The following is a 20,211-nucleotide window of genomic DNA, read 5'->3' on the forward strand; positions in this document are numbered from 1 at the left end:
CCAAGTTGATTTCAGTTCTGTACCAAGATACCCTTGTGTTGCAGTGTCTGACAGAGTGAACATTAAAATGGTATAAAATACCGACAGGTTGTTAGGTAAGACACATGCAACAGTTAGGTACCTTTATTTCGAAATGTTTCGCCTACACAGTAGGCTTCTTCAGTCCTGGCGGTACATAAGGCTTCATCCTGTCACTTCAACTCCATATTGTTTCAACCTATGGAACAATACTCTTCTCCAGACTGAGGGACTCACCACCTCAAAACTTCAAGGGTGATGGACTGATTACATCGTCTTCAAGTCTCTTCTGCTTCTATCAACTTTTCTGTACTCGACTGAAGAAGCCTACTGTGTAGGCGAAACGTTTCGAAATAAAGATACCTAACTGTTGCATATGTGTCTTACCTAACAGCAGTGCAGATATTGAGGACATCACATATGAAAGACCTCTTGGGGCCAGTGGTCATGTGGTTCTGAGCTTCGAATACATAGTAGAATTACAAGTGGAGGGGGAAGCAGGAAGGGATGAGGAACTTCCTGAACGGGGTTCAGTAGGACAGAGAACTGGCAGGGAAGTCAGTAAATGAGATGATGGAATGTGTGACAACAATATGCAAGGAAGCTGAGGAGAGGTTTGTACCCAAGGGTAACAAGAATAACGATAAAGCCAGGACGAGCCAGTGGTTCACCCGAAGGTGCAGGGAGGCTAAAACCAAGTGTGCTAGGGAATGGAAGAAGTTTAGAAGGCAAAAGACCCAGGATAATAAGGAGAGCAGTCGTAGAGCCAGAAATGAATATGCACCGGTAAGAAAGGAGGCCCAAAGACAGTACGAGAATGACAGCAGTGAAAGCCAAATCTGACCCAAAGCTGTTCTACAGTCACATCAGGAGGAAAACAACAGTCAAGGACCAGGTAATCAGGCTGAGGAAGGAAGGAGGGGAGGTCACAAAAAATGACCGCAGAGTATGTGAGGAACTCAACATGAGATTCAAAGAAGTGTTCACAGAGGAGGCAGAAAGGCAGAGAGGTAGGGTACACCATCAAGTGTTGGACACAATATATACAACCGAGGAAGAAGTGAAGAGGCTGCTAAGCGAGCTAGATACCTCAAAGGCGATGGGGCCGGATAACATCTCTCCATGGGTCCTGAGAGAGAGAGAGCAGAGGCGCTCTGTGTACCACTAACAACTATCTTCAACACATCTATCGAAACAGGGCAACTACCGAAAGTATGGAAGACAGCAAATGTATTCCCGATTTTTAAAAAAGGAGACAGATATGAAGCATTAGACTACAGACCAGTGTCACTGACGTGTATAATATGCAAGGTCATGGAGAAAATTATCAGAAGAGTGGTGGAGCACCTAGAAAGGAATGAGCTTATCATTGACAGCCAGCACGGTTTCAGGGATGGGAAATCCTGTGACACAAACCTACTGGAGTTCTATGACAGGGTGATGGCAGTAAGACAAGAGAGAGAGAGAGAGGGGTGGGTAGATTGCATTTTCTTGGGCTGTAAGAAGGCGTTTGACACAGTTCCACACAAGAGATTAGTGCAAAAGCTGGAGGACAGGGAAGACACTACAATGGATCAGGGAATACCTGTCAGGAAGACAATAGCGAGTCATGGTACGTGGCGAGGTGTCAGAGTGGGCGCTGGTAACGAGCGGGGTGCCACAGGGATCAATCCTAGGACCGGTACTGTTTCTGGTATTTGTGAACGACATGACAGAAGGAATAGACTCTGAAGTGTCCCTGTTTGCAGATGATGTGAAGTTGATGAGAAGAATTCAATCGAACGAGGACTAGGCTGAACTACAGAGGGAGCTGGACAGGTTGCAGGCCTGGTCCAGCAACTGCCTCCTGGAATTCAACCCCACCAAGTGCAAAGCCATGAAGATTGGAGAAGGGCAAAGAAGACCACAGACAGAGTACAATCTAGGGGGTCAGAGCCTACAAACCTCACTCTAGGAAAAGGATCTTGGGGTGAGTATAACGCCAAGCACATCTCCTGAGGTGCACATCAAAAAAATAACTGCTGCATCATACGGGCGACTAGCAAACCTAAGATCAGCATTCCGACATCTCATTAAGGAGTCATTCAGGACCCTGTACACTGTGTACGTTAGGCCCATATTGGAGTATGCAGCGCCAATTTGCAACCCTTGTTGCAAAAGGTTGCAACAAGACTAGTCTCGGAGCTAAGGGGTATGTCCTAAGAGGAGTGGTTAGGGGAAATCGACTTGACGACAGTGGAAGACAGGAGAGATAGGGGGGATATGATAACGACATATAAAATACTGAGAGGAATCGACAAGGTGGACAGAGATAGGATGTTCCAGAGATGGGACACAGCAACAAGGGGACACAGTTGGAAGTTGAAGACACAGATGAATCACAGGGATGTTAGGAAGTATTTCTTCAGTCACAGAGTAGTCAGGAAGTGGAATAGTTTGGGAAGCGATGTAATGGAGGAAAGATCCATTCATAGCTTTAAGCAGAGGTATGATAAAGCTCATGGTGCAGGGAGAGTGACAAAGTAGCGGCCAGTGAAGATGCAGGGCCAAGAGCTATGGATCGACCCCTGCAACCACAATTAGGTGAGTACACACACACACGTGTGTGTGCTCCAGTTCCCTGAATTGAGTTTGAATGCCTTCCATCCCCCCCACCACATGTGCTGTATAACACACACGTGGTAATGTTTTATTTACAGTGAGCAAAGTCATGGGTATTTTTCCAGAATGGTTTGTAATATGCCACCGTGGATGACATACCTTGACATTTCTTGAATATTTCTGAGTGAATTGTTTTTGAATTCATCAATTTTATCGCACTCCGGTACATAATGATGCAGGGTGTGACAATAGTCCATCTGGCAAAGTTTACATTTCATTTGGTTTACATCTGGTGGTGGTGATTTAACCTGCCAAAGATACTTGTAACCCAGCCGGAGCCGGGCGGCAGTGACGTCCAAGAGTCTGCTTATTTTGTTGGATATACCATAGACATGTGGCTCCTCCTGCAGGATAGAACGATGATAAATGGATTTACTGGTGTCATTCTCCCTGCGTCTTGAGTCAATAAAATTCAGTTGAGGTTCTTTTCGTATTATTGTTCTCAAACTGCTGACTGACAAGCCAAGATTGTAATCTAGTCCCTCTTTGAAAGCATACAGCTTAGCCAATTCATCAGTTCTATCATGCATCTGAAGATCAATGTGAGATGGAATCCACAGCATGTGTACTCTGACTCCACTGTCCACAATCTTACCATATCTGTCACTAGCACGTTAAGAGACAACACAATAAGTGTCAGGGGCCCAAGACTGTTCAACTGCCTCCCAGCATACATAAGGGGGATTACCAATAGACCCCTGGCTGTCTTCAAGCAGGCACTGGACAAGCACCTAAAGTCGGTCCTGACCAGCCAGGCTGTGGCTCGTACGCAGCCAGCAGTAACAGCCTACATGATCAGGCTCTGGTCCACCGTGGGGCCTGGTCGCGGACCGGGCCGCGGGGGCGTTTAGCCCCGGAACTCTCTCCAGGTAAACCTGTGTCTGGCGTCTGACACAAGCATGCCACAATTTATACTTAATGAGTTGACCCCTCAGGGAAGGTTCCTTGATGTTGGTGAGGGGCTCTTGATTTAGGGAATTGGATCTGTGCTTCAATTCCCCGAATTAAGCCTGAATGCCTTCCACATCCCCCCCCAGGCGCTGTATAATCCTACGGGTTTAGAGCTTCCCCTTGATTATAATAATAATAATAATAATTAATGAATCGAGAGCATTTATGGACGATAGAGAATCATTTACAACTAAAATGTCAACCTTAGGTACATGGGTGCATTTGAGTGCAAGGAGCATGGCAAACAGTTCTGTTTGAAGGGTAGAGGCCCAGTTATTGATGCGGGCTCCAATATCTTAGCTGTATTTAGCTGTATTTCCAGAAGTGCATGTTTATTTATTTATTTATTTATTTAGTAATTTAAGCATACATACAGAGGTACAAAAAATACAGGTAAGAGCAGCATGCCAAAGCCACTTATATGCATAGCATTACGGGCTGGCTTAAAATTAACTTAAAATTAACTAAGCAATGATGAAATCAGTGATAAAACATTATTGTAAACAGATAACTATAAAGCACAAATGAGTATTACAAAGACAGGTCATATGGTTGCATGCATTGCTGTACATTCAGTCGAATGGAGTATTCTGTTAGGTTGTGTATTTAAAAAAATAATAAAGTTAGATTGGGTCCTAGGTTTAACATTTGTGTGATATAATTGTGAGTAACATATAGGATATACAATTTATAAGGTTCAGTTATTCAGTATTTATTTGGTTTTGAGTGAGTAAGTGATCTTTGAGAAGAGACTTGAATTTATAAACAGGTAGTGTTTCTTTTATATTTACAGGTAATGAATTCCAGATTTTAGGGCCTTTTATGTGCATTGAGTTTTTGCATAGCGTGAGATGGACACGAGGAACATCAAAGAGTGATCTGTGCCTTGTGTTATGGTCATGTGTTCTGTTGAGGTTGGCAAGGAGATGTTTGAGGGGAGGGTTAATATCAGAGTTAAGTGTTCTATGTATGTAATAAGTGCAATAATAAGTATGGATATTTTGTATGGTGAGTAGGTTGAGTGTTTTGAATATTGGTGGAGTGTGCTGCCTGTAGTGAGAATTTGTTATCATTCTAACTGCAGCCTTTTGTTGGGTAATTAGTGGTCTGAGATGGTTAATTGTTGTTGAGCCCCATGCACAAATTCCATAGGTGAGATAGGGGTAAATAAGAGAGTGATAAAGGGCCAGGAGGGCTGACTGTGGAACATAGTACCGTATCTTCGATAGTATGCCTACAGTCTTGGAAATTTTCTTAGAAATTTGTTGTATATGTGTATGAAATTTGAGTCTATTATCGAGGTGGATTCCTAGGAATTTTCCCTCTGTTAGCTTTGTGATAGATGATCCGTTTATTGTTATGTTAAGAGGTACATCTGTAGCTCTGTTACCAAACTGAATGAAGTAGGTTTTGTCAATGTTTAGTGTAAGTTTGTTAGTCCTCATCCAGGTAGATATTTTCTGTAATTCGGTGTTTACAGTATTGGCTAGCGTGACTGGGCTCGGGTGAGAGAAGACGTATGTAGTGTCATCTGCAAAAAGTGTGGGTTTGAGTAATTGCGAAGCATTTGGTAGGTCATTTATGTATAGGAGAAAGAGAAGAGGGCCAAGGACACTTCCCTGTGGGACACCAACTGTAATTGGTTGTGCGGAAGAGCTTGCCCCATTTGCGTATACATATTGGCTTCTGTTGCTGAGGTAAGACTTGAGGTAGTTGAGGGAGTGCCCTCTAATACCATAGTGTTGTCGACAATTTTACGTGGAGCAAGTCATGGTCAACTGTATCAAAAGCTTTACGTAAGTCAATGAAGATCCCCAGTGGGACTTCTTTTTTCTCTATTGCAGTGTATATATGTTCTAGCATGTGTATAATAGCATCATTAGTATTTTTATTAGGCCTGAATCCAAATTGGCAGGGGTTGAGAATGTTTTGGGAGATGAGGTAGGAGTAGATTAGTTTATGAATTAATTTTTCGGAAGATTTTTGAGAGAGGGTGTAAATTGGATATTGGCCTATAGTTATTCAACTCTGTTTGGTCTCCTCCTTTATGGATCGGGGTGACCCTTGCTATTTTGAGAGCTGTAGGGAAGGTGGAGGATTCAATGGATTTGTTAAAGAGTGTTGCAATGATTGGTGATAGTACTTGTGACGCTTTTTTGTATATAAAGGGTGGTAAGGTATTTAAATCTCCTGCCTTGTTTTTCAGTGCGTTGATAATAAGGGAGACTTCGTATGGGTTAGTCGGAGCTAGGAACAGTGTGTTCGGGTAGTTGCCAGTGAGGTAGTCATTTGGTGGGGTATCTGAGCTTGGGATTTTATTGGCAAGGTTTTGACCTATAGTGGAGAAGAAATCATTGAGTCTGTTTGCTGTTTCTGTTGGTGGGAGTTGGGGTTCATCTGATTTTGCTAATTTTATTTCGCTATGTCGTGATATCTTTTTTGTTCCCAGAATTTCTGATAGGGTCTTCCAGGTCTTTTTTATATCACCTCGTAAGTTGGATAATCTGTTCTCATAATACAATTTTTTTGCCCTTCTTATCAGGCTGGTTAGGATTGACGAGTAACGTTTTGTTTGGTCTCTGGTTATGTGACCCATTCTGTACTGTTTTTCATATCGGTGTTTTGTATTTATGGATTTGAGAATGCTGGGTGTTAGCCAGGGACGGTTCAGTCTCTTAGCTGTCATCTGTTTAGTTTTTTTTAGGGCAGTGCTTGTTATAAAGGTATTGGGTCTTTTTTAGAAAATTATTAAAACATTCGTCAATATCTGTATAGATTTCTAGCTCAGTGTGCCAGTCAATGTTTGTTACTGCTGTTGTGAAGTTATTAATGGCTGCCTCATTGTGAAGTCTGAAGGTGACTTTAGTAGTGTCTTGGGGTATTTTACCAAGAGTTGTTATGAGGAAAGTAGGGTAGTGGTCTGTGGTATTATCTGTAATTATGCCTGATTTTAAAGGGGATATGGTGTTGGTCCAGATGTGGTCAAGTAGGGAAACACTAGTCTCTGTAACTCTTGTAGGTTTTGTTACTGTTGGTAGCAACATGCAGTTACTCATTGTGTTTGTGAATTCAGTAACGTGTGGGTCCTGGTCTTGCAGGAGATTTATATTGAAGTCACCTGAGATCCATCCCTCTGTATGACAACAGCAGCACTAACAGCTGCACCAGTAGATTGGTGAACAGAAGCATCAACATAAATAATTTGTGTAAGAGTGTGCTGTGTGACTAATAAATATTCTCGTAGCTATTACTGTTGTGCCTCATAAACTTAATAGCAGCACTAGTACTTCCTTTATTGTGCATCATAAACATTTTATGTTGGTGGTGTCTTAATTCTGATAAGAACTCTTGTTACATGGAGTTGGAACTATCCTCCCCTTCCTGGACTTAAATCTATTTCCCACTCTAAACCCCTCAAGGGAGGTTCCTTGATGCTGGTGAGGGGCTCTTGATCTAGGGAATTGGATCTGTGCTCCAGTTCCCTGAATTGAGTGAATACCCTCCATCCCCCCACATGCGCTGTATAATCCTACGGGTTTAGCCCTCCCCCATGATTATAATAATAATTTCCACGCTAAATGGGCTGTATGATCCCTTACTGCTTTAGTGCTTCTCATTCACAATTATAATAATGTAAAGCGAAAATGGAGCATCCGAGCTGATGTCATGGTAGTTGTGTCCCTGCTAGTTTAATTACCTAGTTGTACTCACTGTCTCTGTTAATGTGTTTCTGTTGCCATTTACCATACCTATTACCATGTTTCTCTTGCCATTAGGGAGTGGCGCACCCTGTCTGCCAACGAGACAAAATACTTGGTGCAGCTGATGCCTCCAGGTGATGTCATCGTGCAGGTCATCAGAGACATCGTCAGTTCTCAGAACATCACCAATGCTGGCATCATATATGATGAGACCTTCGGTATGTGTCTTAACTATTTGACTTAATGACTCACGAAATCGTAATGACACGGTTACAAACAAACCATACCACGGGTGGGGCTTGAACCCGCCGTCAGAGAGTCTCAAAACTCCAGACCGTTGCGTTAGCCACTGGCCCAGTGGCTAACGCGACGATCTGGAGTTTTGAGACTGACCGCGGGTTCAAACCCCGCCCGTGGTATGGTTTATTTGACTTCTTCTCCACACTAATTTTCCCTGCTTAGGCGGGATGGGACATACACAGATGATAGCCAAGAAATGAGTGAGATACTAAAGTCCCAATATGACTCAGTGTTCAGCGAGCCATTGTCCACTCTAAGGGTCAACAATCCAAATGAATTCTTTATGAACGAAACCCAAAATTTGGTCATCTCAAAAATCTCGGATATTATCTAACTCCACAAGACTTTGAAGAGGCAATTAATGACATGCCCATGCACTCTGCCCCAGGCCCAGACTCGTGGAACTCCGTGTTCATCAAAAATTGCAAGAAGCCATATCGCATGCCTTCAGCATTTTATGGAGAGGGAGCATGGACACAGGGGTCATCCCACACACACTAAAAACAACAGACAGCCCCACTCCACAAAGGTGGCAGTAAAGCAGTTGCAAAGAACTACAGACCGATAGCACTAACATCCCATATAAAAATCTTTGAGAGGGTTCTAAGAAGCAAGATAGCCAACCACCTAGGTACCCATCAATTACACAACCCAGGGCAACACGGGTTTAGAGCAGGTTGCTCCTGCCTGTCACAACTACTGGACCACAGACTTTGCAAAAGCTTTCGACAATTGTGACCATGGTGTGATAGCACACAAAATGTGGGATAAAGGAATAACAGGAAAAGTTGGTAGATGGATCTACAATTTCCTGACAAATAGAACACAAAGAGTAATAGTAAACAAAGTAAAGTCCCAGGCAGCCACGGTAAAAAGCTCTGTTCCACAAGGCACAGTACTTGTTCCCATTCTATTCCTCATCCTCATTTCTGACATAGAGATGTAAGAAGTAGCTCTGTGTCTTCCTTTGCGGATGACACCCGGATCACCATGGTAGTAACCTCCGTTGAAGACACTGCGAGACTCCAAGTGGACATCAACCAAATCTTCGAATGGGCCACTCAAAACAATATGAAGTTCAACGAGGAGAAATTGCAACTACTCATACATGGAAAACTTGAAGAAATTAAAAATGTGTCAGGGTATACCACAAATTCTAGCCATACAATAGAGCGGAAAAGTAATGTGAAGGACCTGGGAGTGATAATGTCAGAGTATCTCGCCTTCAAAGACCACAACAATGTATCTACTTCATCCACTAGGAAAATGATAGGATGGATAATGAGAACCTTCAAAACTAGGGATGCTAAGCCCATGATGATTCTCTTCAAATTGCTTGTGCTCTCTAGGCTGGAATACCGCTGTACATTAACGGCCCCCTTCAAGGCTAGCGACATAGCAGACCTGGAGAGTGTACAAAGAACTTTCACAGCACACACAAGTGCGATAAGGCACCTAAACTACTGGGAACGGTTGAAGGTCCTTGATCTGTATTCCCTCAAATGCAGGCGAGAGAGGTACATGATAATATACACTTGGAAGGTCCTGGAGGGATTGGTACCAAACCTGCACACGAAAATCACTCCCTATGAAAGCAAAAGACTCGCCAGGAGATGCAACATTCTCCCGATGAAAAGCAGGGGCGCCACGAGTACACTAAGAGACAACACAATAAGTGTCTGGGGCCCAAGACTGTTCAATTGCTTCCCAGCATACATAAGGGGGATTACTAATAGACCCCTGGCTGTCTTCAAGAAGGCACTGGACAGGCACCTAAACTCAGTACCTGACCAACCGGGCTGTGGTTCGTACGTCGGCTTGTGTGCGGCCAGCAGTAACAGCCCAGTTGATCAGACCCTGATCCACTATGAGGTCTGGTCTCAGATCGGGCTGCAGGGTGTTGACCCCTGAAACCCTCTCCAGGTAAACTCCAGGTAGTATATTATGCCTCTCTTGTCCTCGGAGTATTTTAGGTTACCATCTGGAGTTTACCTGGAGAGAGTTCCGGGTGTCAACGCCCCCACGGCCCGGTCTGTGACCAGGCCTCCTGGTGGATCAGAGCCTGATCAACCAGGCTGTTACTGTTGGCTGCACGCAAACCAACGTACGAGCCACAGCCTGGCTGGTCAGGAACCGACTTTAGGTGCTTGTCCAGTGCCAGCTTGAAGACTGCCAGGGGTCTGTTGGTAATCCCCCTCATGTATGCTGGGAGGCAGTTGAACAGTCTTGGGCCCCTGACACTTATTGTATGGTCTCTTAACGTGCTAGTGACACCCCTGCTTTTCATTGGGGGGATGTTGCATCGTCTGCCAAGTCTTTTGCTTTCATAGTTTACCTGGAGTTTACCTGGAGAGAGTTTCGGGGGTCAACGCCCCCGCGGCCCGGTCTGTGACCAGGCCTCCTGGTGGATCAGCGCCTGATCAACCAGGCTGTTGCTGCTGGCTGCACGCAAACCAACGTACGAGCCACAGCCCGGCTGATCAGGAACTGACTTTAGGTGCTTGTCCAGTGCCAGCTTGAAGACTGCCAGGGGTCTGTTGGTAATCCCTCTTATGTGTGCTGGGAGGCAGTTGAACAGTCTCGGGCCCCTGACACTTATTGTATGGTCTCTTAACGTGCTAGTGACACCCCTGCTTTTCATTGGGGGGATGGTGCATCGTCTGCCAAGTCTTTTGCTTTCGTAGTGAGTGATTTTCGTGTGCAAGTTCGGTACTAGTCCCTCTAGGATTTTCCAGGTGTATATAATCATGTATCTCTCCCTCCTGCGTTCCAGGGAATACAGGTTTAGAAACCTCAAGCGCTCCCAGTAATTGAGGTGTTTTATCTCCGTTATGCGCGCCGTGAAAGTTCTCTGTACATTTTCTAGGTCGGCAATTTCACCTGCCTTGAAAGGTGCTGTTAGAGTGCAGCAATATTCCAGCCTAGATAGAACAAGTGACCTGAAGAGTGTCATCATGGGCTTGGCCTCCCTAGTTTTGAAGGTTCTCATTATCCATCCTGTCATTTTTCTAGCAGATGCGATTGATACAATGTTATGGTCCTTGAAGTTGAGATCCTCCGACATAATCACTCCCAGGTCTTTGACGTTGGTGTTTCACTCTATTTTGTGGCCAGAATTTGTTTTGTACTCTGATGAAGATTTAATTTCCTCATGTTTACCATATCTGAGTAATTGAAATTTCTCATCGTTGAACTTCATATTGTTTTCTGCAGCCCACTGAAAGATTTGGTTGATGTCCGCCTGGAGCCTTGCAGTGTCTGCAATGGAAGACACTGTCATGCAGATTCGGGTGTCATCTGCAAAGGAAGACACGGTGCTGTGGCTGACATCCTTGTCTATGTCGGATATGAGGATGAGGAACAAGATGGGAGCTAGTACTGTGCCTTGTGGAACAGAGCTTTTCACCGTAGCTGCCTCGGACTTTACTCTGTTGATGACTACTCTCTGTGTTCTGTTAGTGAGGAAATTATAGATCCATCGACTGACTTTTCCCGTTATTCCTTTAGCACGCATTTTGTGCGCTATTACGCCATGGTCACACTTGTCGAAGGCTTTTGCAAAGTCTGTATATATTACATCTGCATTCTTTTTGTCTTCTAGTGCATCTAGGACCTTGTCGTAGTGATCCAATAGTTGAGACAGACAGGAGCGACCTGTTCTAAACCTATGTTGCCTTGGGTTATGTAATTGATGGGTTTCTAGATGGGTGGTGATCTTGCTTCTTAGGACCCTTTCAAAGATTTTTATGATATGGGATGTTAGTGCTATCGGTCTGTAGTTCTTTGCTGTTGCTTTACTGCCCCCTTTGTGGAGTGGGGCTATGTCTGTTGTTTTTAGTAACTGTGGGACGACCCCCGTGTCCATGCTCCCTCTCCATAGGATGGTAAAAGCTCGTGATAGGGGCTTCTTGCAGTTCTTGATGAACATGGAGTTCCACGAGTCTGGCCCTGGGGCAGAGTGCATTGGCATGTCATTTATCGCCTGTTCGAAGTCATTTGGCGTCAGGATAACATCAGATAGGCTTGTGTTAACCAAATTTTGTGGCTCTCTCATAAAAAATTCATTTTGATCTTCGACTCTCAGTCTGGTTAGCGGCTTGCTACGCAGAGATGATTAAGAATGACTTTCATTTATACTCTTTTGATTAAGATGTTATGCCAGTTATAGAGGTATGATGAAGGTCTCATATTGGGACTTGAGTAGCTCACTCATTTCCTTGCTGTCATCTGTGTAGGACCCATCTTGTTTAAGTAGGGGCCCAATACGGGACATTGTTCTCGACTTTGATTTGGCATAGGAGAAGAAATACTTTGGGTTTCTTTCGATTTCATTTATGGCTTTTAGTTCTTCCTGCGATTCCTGACTCCTATAAGATTCCTTTAGCTTAAGTTCGATGCTTGCTATTTCTTTGACCAGTGTCTCCCTACGCCTTTCAGATATATTGACCTCTTTTAGCCGCTCTGTTATTCTTTTCCATCGCCTGTAAAGGGAGCGCCTGTCCCTTTCTATTTTACATCTACTCCTCCATTTTCTTAGAGGAATAAGCTATCAAGGTTGCCACCTATCTAGGTTGCCACCTATCAAGGTTGCCATCTATCAAGGTTGCCACCTATCATGGTTGCCATCTATCAAGGTTGCCACCTATCTAGGTTGCCATCAATCAAGGTTGCCACCTATCTGGGTTGCCATCTATCTAGGTTGCCACCTATCAAGAGTGCCACCTATCTAGGTTGCCACCTATCTGGGTTCCCATCTATCTAGGTTGCTCTTTACCTCCATCTTTAGTTCTATTGGTCACAGTTTCCATGGCTTGCTCCCAGAAAAGGCCTCAAGGTTGATTGCTAATCATTCAGGTTGTTGGTGTTAGGTGTATGCAACCCAGTGGTTGAACCACTGTTTAATGATCAGGAACTGAGTTGAGTAGCTTCAAGACAGCTAGGGATATGTTGGTAATTTTCCATTTGTATGAAAGGAAGGTGTTAAAAGTCTTGATTTCTTTACACTTATTTAGTTACCTCTAAGAGTATATTTTATACTCCTTTCTACTGGAGTATATTTTGCACCATCTGCAGAGTCTCTAGCTTCATATGGAATTATTTTGGTGTGTTGATTGGGATCAATCCCTCAAGAATTTTCCAAGTGTAGATTGTGGTGTAACCTACATACCAGGGAATACAGTTTGGAGGGTTTTAGGCATTCCCAAAAATTTAGGTATTTGCTTACTTTATATGCATCTGCTTTAAATGAGGCTGTAAGTGTACAGCAATATTTCACTCTAAGGGAAACTAATGACTTAGAGACTGTCATCATTGGATTGGAATCTAATATTTTGAAGATCCTAGTGTTCCTGCCTATCATGTTTCTTCATGGTTGTGATAACCCTGTTGGGATCCTTGACTAACATTTTCTAACATTATATCACTCCTAAGACCCTCACATAAATCATCCTCTCTTTTGAGTGGTCTGAGTTTGTTCTATTTGCAATTCCAGTTTTTATTTCTTTAATGTTTCCTCACTGGAGTAGCTGAAGTTTGTCCTCATTGAAGGTCAAATTGTTTTCTTTGGCCCATTGGAAAAACCTCGTTTATACTAGCTGGAATTGATAGATCTTGGGCTGCATAGGTATCTACCATTTTTGTTGAATAAAATGTGAAAACTGAAATACTGATTTTCAAGCAATAATTTGTGAATTCCTGTTTCTTATCTGATTGGCTTCAAGTCTTCAGTGCTGATGCAGCTTACTTAAAGGAACCTTTGGGTTGTTATTGGACTGTATTGATGCCAAGTTGCAAAATTTTACTTGAACCTTTTGCATATCCTTATCAATAGCTCATAGAAGCTAGGCAGATTTCAATTTCTTTAAGAAATTATAATTAGATAATAATAATAATAATAATAATAATAATAATAATAATAATAATAATTACTTGTATGAACATGTTATACAGGAGTGAATGGAGACAAATGGTTATTATTGGATGTGCTATTTGAGTGTGAGCAAGGTAACTTTTTTGAAGGGATTCAGAGGAAACTTTTTGCCAAATTTGTGTCCTGGAGGAAGGGGCAAGGATGTTGCAGCCGGAGAGTAATCTGAATTGCAATGTCGGCACACTTCTGGAAAGATAACAGTTGCATGAATGATGATGAATGTGATTTCTTCTTCATGGTGTCCTATAGCTTGGTTGGTAGCATGCTCAGTTCACACACTGAGGTCTGTAGTTTGATCCCCAGTATGGGTAGAAGCATTGGATTTGTTTCCTTAAAACACATATCCCTGTTCACCTAGCAGTAAATAGATACCTGGGTGTTAGCCAACTGATAGGGGTCACATCCTGGGGACAAAATTAATGTAAGTTGCCTGAAATGCTCTGCATAGCCAGGGGTTTTCTATATAGTACTTATATCATTGATGTCATCTAAGTCTGTATAAGTTGTATCATGTACTTGTAGAAATAAAGATTATTGTTAGTATTATTATTTGGATGAGGCACAATAAATACTAATAATAACAATAGTAGTAAGTACGTATAGATAAATAAGACGTGCAACGTCTCATCAAGGCTGAGGAACTGAGCACATCAAATAATCCTCCATTTCCAGTATTGTGGCTCTGTATTGGGTTGATAATGGCACTATTTGTCAAAGCTTCTTCGTAGTATGGATATGAAAGGGTTGCACATGTATCTTAGTCATCTAACAAGGTTGGAATTATTATTGGAATACGGGAGGGCCCCGCTTATATAGCAGGTTAGGTTCTGGGCTACTGCCGTAAAGTGAAAATCACTGTAAAGTGAATCATAGCCTTTATCATTTTTAAATGCTTATAAAAGCCTCATAACATGTTTATACTATCATATATTAAGTGAGCATTATAGCTAGGTTTAAAAAATGCATATACAGTGCACACATTACTTACAGTGAGTTTAGGAAATCTGAATAACAACCCTTTCTCCTATATAAATTACTAAATTTAAAAAGAAAAACTTTCATTTTTCTTTTTAGATCATCCTGCCTCGTTGGGATACAGCCAGTTCATTGAAAAAAAAAAGTCTGAATAAATGAAGAATAGGTATAATTGAAAACTGCTCCACTTGCAAAATGCTGTTGTGAAGCACTAAAGCAGGGCATGCCTGTATGTAGGTGCCATATTTGTCAGTATTGTTCATATTGTTTTAGGCTTCCATCTACATTCTTTTCGTCACCATTTTCCTTTCTTTACCTTTCCCTCTCTTCACCTTTCCCTCTCTTCACCTTTCCCTCTCTTCACCATCTCCATTCCACAGTGATGGAGCATAAGTACAAGTCACTGCTGCAGAACCTGCCATGTCGTCACATCATGATAATGGTAGAGTCGACAGATAACAAGGTTCGCCAGCAGACTAAACGACTCAAGGTGAGCTGCCACCCTGTCCATTCTGAGAAAGAAAATAAAATATATTGGAATAAATTTTACTATAATATGATTAGAGCAGAGTCCTACAAAAGAGTTACTCATGCTGTACTCTCTCATAATGCTTATAATGATTGTATGTGTTAGGACTAGAATTAATTAGTACAGTAAGCATTCTTATGAAAGTCCTCTATAAAGTGTGATTTTTTGTAAATACGAATGAAAAACTGTACCAAAAAAATTAAACAGCGTATACTATAAGGGCTTTTGCATGCACTATTCAGTTTTAGATATACATACATTTTCAATTGTGCTGACAAAAAATTGCACTCTATAGATGAGCCTTATGACTCACGAAATTGTAATAACAAACAAACTCACGGAATGGGTAGGGTAGAATTTGTACCCTGGAGTTTAAAGACTCACTCCCCATGGGTTCAAATCCCACCTGGTCCATGGTTTAGGTGAGCCTTATAAGAGAGCTGACTGTGATTAGTTTACCCAAAATGCATTGCATACCAGTGGCTTTCTTTTTCTGTCTACCAATGTTTTATTGTATGTAAACTACATTATTTTGTACTGCATAAAGAAAAATAAAAAACTGTATTTATATGAAAGTTTTAGGATCAGTTTGTCCAAAATGCTTTGCATAATAAAAATAATAATAATGTATCTTTCTTTTGAACAGGCAATTGTATCAAATTGTGTTGGTATCTTAAATGTATAAAAACTATAACCAAATAAATTGTAAACTTAGCTTTTGTAACTTTTTTCTTACACATTTTATTTTGTCTCTTGCATCTTCCACCAGGATGCAGACATTGTCAACTTCTTCGCAGTGGGTAGTCAGAAGACCATAAGCAAGGTCCTTGATGCTGCTACTGCCAATGATATGTTTGGAAGGAAGTATGCCTGGTATGCCCTCTCTAAGGTACAGTCTCTGTCTCTAATGTATAATCTCTCAAATTTATGTTCAGTACTGTATGAGCACTCTTTCAGGTTGACTCTCATGGTGTAACTCTCTCTAATTACAATCTAAGGTACAGTCTCTCTCTAGGGCTAAGGAACAATCACTGTCTCATACTCTCTCCTTGGCCTATACCTCAATAACAACCTAAATTTCAGCACCCATATCCAACACATAACAAAAAAAGTATCCAAAATGGTGGGGATCCTCTCCAAGATACGATACTACGTGCCGCAAACTGCCCTTCTCACACTATACCATTCACTTACATATCCATACCTCACCTATGCTATCTGTGCTTGGGGTTCAACTGCAGCAACACACCTAAAGCCAATAATAACCCAACAAAAAGCTGCAGTAAGAATAATCACTAAATCCCATCCCTGGCAACACACCCCCCCACTCTTCATAGATCTAAACTTACTCCCTGTTCAGAACATCCACACTTATTACTGTGCTATCTATATCTACAGGACCTTAAATTCCAATATTAACCCTGACCTAAAATGCTTTCTTGAAGGTTGTGACAGGATCCACAGGCATAACACCAGACACAAACATCTCTATGACATTCCCCGTGTCCGACTAAACCTTTACAAAAATTCAGTGTATTTCAAAGGACCTAAAATCTGGAACACCCTACCTGAAAACTCTAGAACTGCAGACACATTCATCACTTTCAAAACTACAGTTAGAAAACATCTTATCTCCCTGATACACCCCGACAACTAACTACATGATAACCACCTGGTGGTTACAATTACACTCACTCACCCACTGACTATAAACACAGAAATACTGATCTTAATCTTAAAATAATGAATCCTTACTAGTCATAAGTTTGCATATGATACTCCAATATAGACAATTTGTATTGTGCTAAAACAAAAGCAAAAAGAGAAGAAGAAAAACTTTATAAAACTGGGATGCTTGAATGTGTGTGGATGTAGTGCGGATGACAAGAAACAAATGATTGCTGATGTTATGAATGAAAAGAAGATGGATGTCCTGGCCCTAAGAGAAACAAAGCTGAAGGGGGTAGGGGAATTTCAGTGGGGGGAAGTAAATGGGATTAAATCTGGAGTATCTGAGAGAGTTAGAGCAAAGGAAGGGGTAGCAGTAATGTTGAGGGATCAGTTATGGAAGGAGAAAAGAGAATATGAATGTGTAAATTCAAGAATTATGTGGATTAAAGTAAAGGTTGGATGCGAAAAGTGGGTCATAATAAGCATGTATGCACCTGGAGAAGAGAGGAATGTAGAGGAGAGAGAGAGATTTTGGGAGATGTTAAGTGAATGTATAGGAGCCTTTGAACCAAGTGAGAGAGTAATTGTGGTAGGGGACCTGAATGCTAAAGTAGGAGAAACTTTTAGAGAGGGTGTGGTAGGTAAGTTTGGGGTGCCAGGTGTAAATGATAATGGGGGCCCTTTGATTGAACTTTGTATAGAAAGGGGTTTAGTTATAGGTAATACATATTTTAAGAAAAAGAGGATAAATAAGTATACAAGATATGATGTAGGGCGAAATGACAGTAGTATGTTGGATTATGTATTGGTAGATAAAAGACTGTTGAGTAGACTTCAGGTTGTACATGTTTATAGAGGGGCCACAGATATATCAGATCACTTTTTAGCTGTAGCTACACTGAGAGTAAAAGGTAGATGGGATACAAGGAGAATAGAAGCATCAGGAAAGAGAGAGGTGAATGTTTATAAACTAAAAGAGGAGGCAGTTAGGGTAAGATATAAACAGCTATTGGAGGATAGATGGGCTAATGAGAGCATAGGCAATGGGGTCGAAGAGATATGGGGTAGAATAATGTGATCCTTTATTGACTACGTTTCACCCACACAATGGGCTTTTTCAAGTCACAAACAGAACTACCTGGGGTGGAAGGAACGCGAGTATTGGTAGTCCGGTTCAGAATGCTGAGGTCAGGTGAAGAATGCTGCATCTGATGATGTACCGAGTGGGGTTATAGAGTCTAAAAACTTGGGTAGCTTGGAAAGGAGATTGGATAAGTTTGTGAGCAGACCTTCTACAGTGTTCTTATGTGGGATAGCGATGAAGAAGTTTCTTGGCAAGTGGTTCAGCTATGTTATAGAAGCCACTATTCTGGTTGAAGTTGTCGGATATAGAAATAAGTGATGATTCCAGGATTCTTCGGTATTGAGTGTTGTCTTCTGTGGCGATAAGTCTTGAGTTTCTGTAGTTTATCAAGTGATTGTGTGAATTACGGTGTTGTACGCAGGCATTCCTTGTGTCGTCAGACCTGCTTGCGTATTGGTGTTCTGAAACACGTGTTTGGAGGTCCCTTGATGTTTCGCCCACGTATAACTTGTTGCAGTCATTACAAGGGATTATGTAAACCCCTGCAGAGGATGGAGGCTTGTCCTGTCTACTACTGGTGATGTCCTTGATGGTCGTGGTTGTGGAGGTAGATACTTGGAATGATGTTTTGGCAAAGATGTTGGAAACATGTTTGGCAATGGAGTTGGTGGGAAGGACTATGTATCTCTTCTCGGCAGTGTCTTCTCTGGGTGTGTTGAAGATGTTTAATGCCCGCCGTCTGCAGTCTCTGATGAAGTGACGAGGATAGTGGAGTTTAGAAAATATTTGTTCAATTATAGTGCATTCTTCCTCAAGGAACTCGTTGCTGCAGATTCTGAGTGCACGCAGGAAGAAGCCTATAATTACACCACGTTTGGTTTTGGTGTCGTGGTGAGAGTAGAAGTGGAGAAGATCGTTTTGGTTGGTGGGTTTTCGATAGACTTTAAAACGAAGTTCGTGGTCAGCTTTGCAGAGCAGGACATCAAGGAAAGGAAGAGTGTTGTCGACTTCTTCTTCAAGTGTGAACTGGATTGAAGGCTCGACCTGGTTGAGCTTGTCTTGGAGAGCTTGAACGTTGAAGCGTTTAGGAGTTATGAGGAGAATGTCGTCAACATAACGGAGCCAGGTGACAGACGAAGGAATAATGGTGGAGAAACGTTCGGCTTCTAGATGTTCCATGTATAGGTTCGCCAGGACTGCACTGAGTGGCGAACCCATGGGTAGTCCAAAAGTCTGCTGAAAGAGGTGATTTTCGAAAGAGAAACACGTAAAACCAACACATAGTTCAACAAGGTCGATGAAATCGCTGGCTGGAATGGGAAGATCAAGTGAATCGTCAACCAAAACGATCTTCTCCACTTCTACTCTCACCACGACACCAAAACCAAACGTGGTGTAATTATAGGCTTCTTCCTGCGTGCACTCAGAATCTGCAGCAATGAGTTCCTTGAGGAAGAATGCACTATAATTGAACAAATATTTTCTAAACTCCACTATCCTCGTCACTTCATCAGAGACTGCAGACGGCGGGCATTAAACATCTTCAACACACCCAGAGAAGACACTGCCGAGAAGAGATACATAGTCCTTCCCACCAACTCCATTGCCAAACATGTTTCCAACATCTTTGCCAAAACATCATTCCAAGTATCTACCTCCACAACCACGACCATCAAGGACATCACCAGTAGTAGACAGGACAAGCCTCCATTCTCTGCAGGGGTATACATAATCCCTTGTAATGACTGCAACAAGTTATACGTGGGCGAAACATCAAGGGACCTCCAAACACGTGTTTCAGAACACCAATACGCAAGCAGGTCTGACGACACAAGGAATGCCTGCGTACAACACCGTAATTCACACAACCACTTGATAAACTACAGAAACTCAAGACTTATCGCCACAGAAGACAACACTCAATACCGAAGAATCCTGGAATCATCACTTATTTCTATATCCGACAACTTCAACCAGAATAGTGGCTTCTATAACATAGCTGAACCACTTGCCAAGAAACTTCTTTATCGCTATCCCACATAAGAACACTGTAGAAGGTCTGCTCACAAACTTATCCAATCTCCTTTCCAAGCTACCCAAGTTTTTAGACTCTATAACCCCACTCGGTACATCATCAGATGCAGCATTCTTCACCTGACCTCAGCATTCTGAACCGGACTACAAATACTCGCGTTCCTTCCACCCCAGGTAGTTCTGTTTGTGACTTGAAAAAGCCCACTGTGTGGGTGAAACATAGTCAATAAAGGATCACATTATACTGCATTTGTGTTTATATTTCCATTGTGTCGGTATTTTATACCATTTATTTCCAGGTATGGGGTAGGTTTAAAAATGTAGTGTTGGAGTGTTCAGCAGAAGTTTGTGGTTACAG

General features: G+C 42.2%; 1 protein-coding gene across 1 annotated transcript in view; it reads left to right on the plus strand.

Moving 5' to 3' along the window:
• The window catches only part of Ir25a (ionotropic receptor 25a), a 77,569-nt gene that overhangs the window by 12,268 nt on the left and 45,090 nt on the right, over positions 1-20,211 (plus strand). Inside the window, exons 5-7 of the mRNA XM_070097115.1 lie at positions 7,407-7,549; positions 14,916-15,025; positions 15,834-15,953. Of these exons, the coding sequence (XP_069953216.1) occupies positions 7,407-7,549; positions 14,916-15,025; positions 15,834-15,953 (373 nt within the window). The remainder of the gene's footprint in view (positions 1-7,406; positions 7,550-14,915; positions 15,026-15,833; positions 15,954-20,211) is intronic.

The sequence above is a fragment of the Cherax quadricarinatus genome, chromosome 56, assembly GCF_038502225.1.
Source record: "Cherax quadricarinatus isolate ZL_2023a chromosome 56, ASM3850222v1, whole genome shotgun sequence".
Classification (NCBI taxonomy): domain Eukaryota; kingdom Metazoa; phylum Arthropoda; class Malacostraca; order Decapoda; family Parastacidae; genus Cherax; species Cherax quadricarinatus.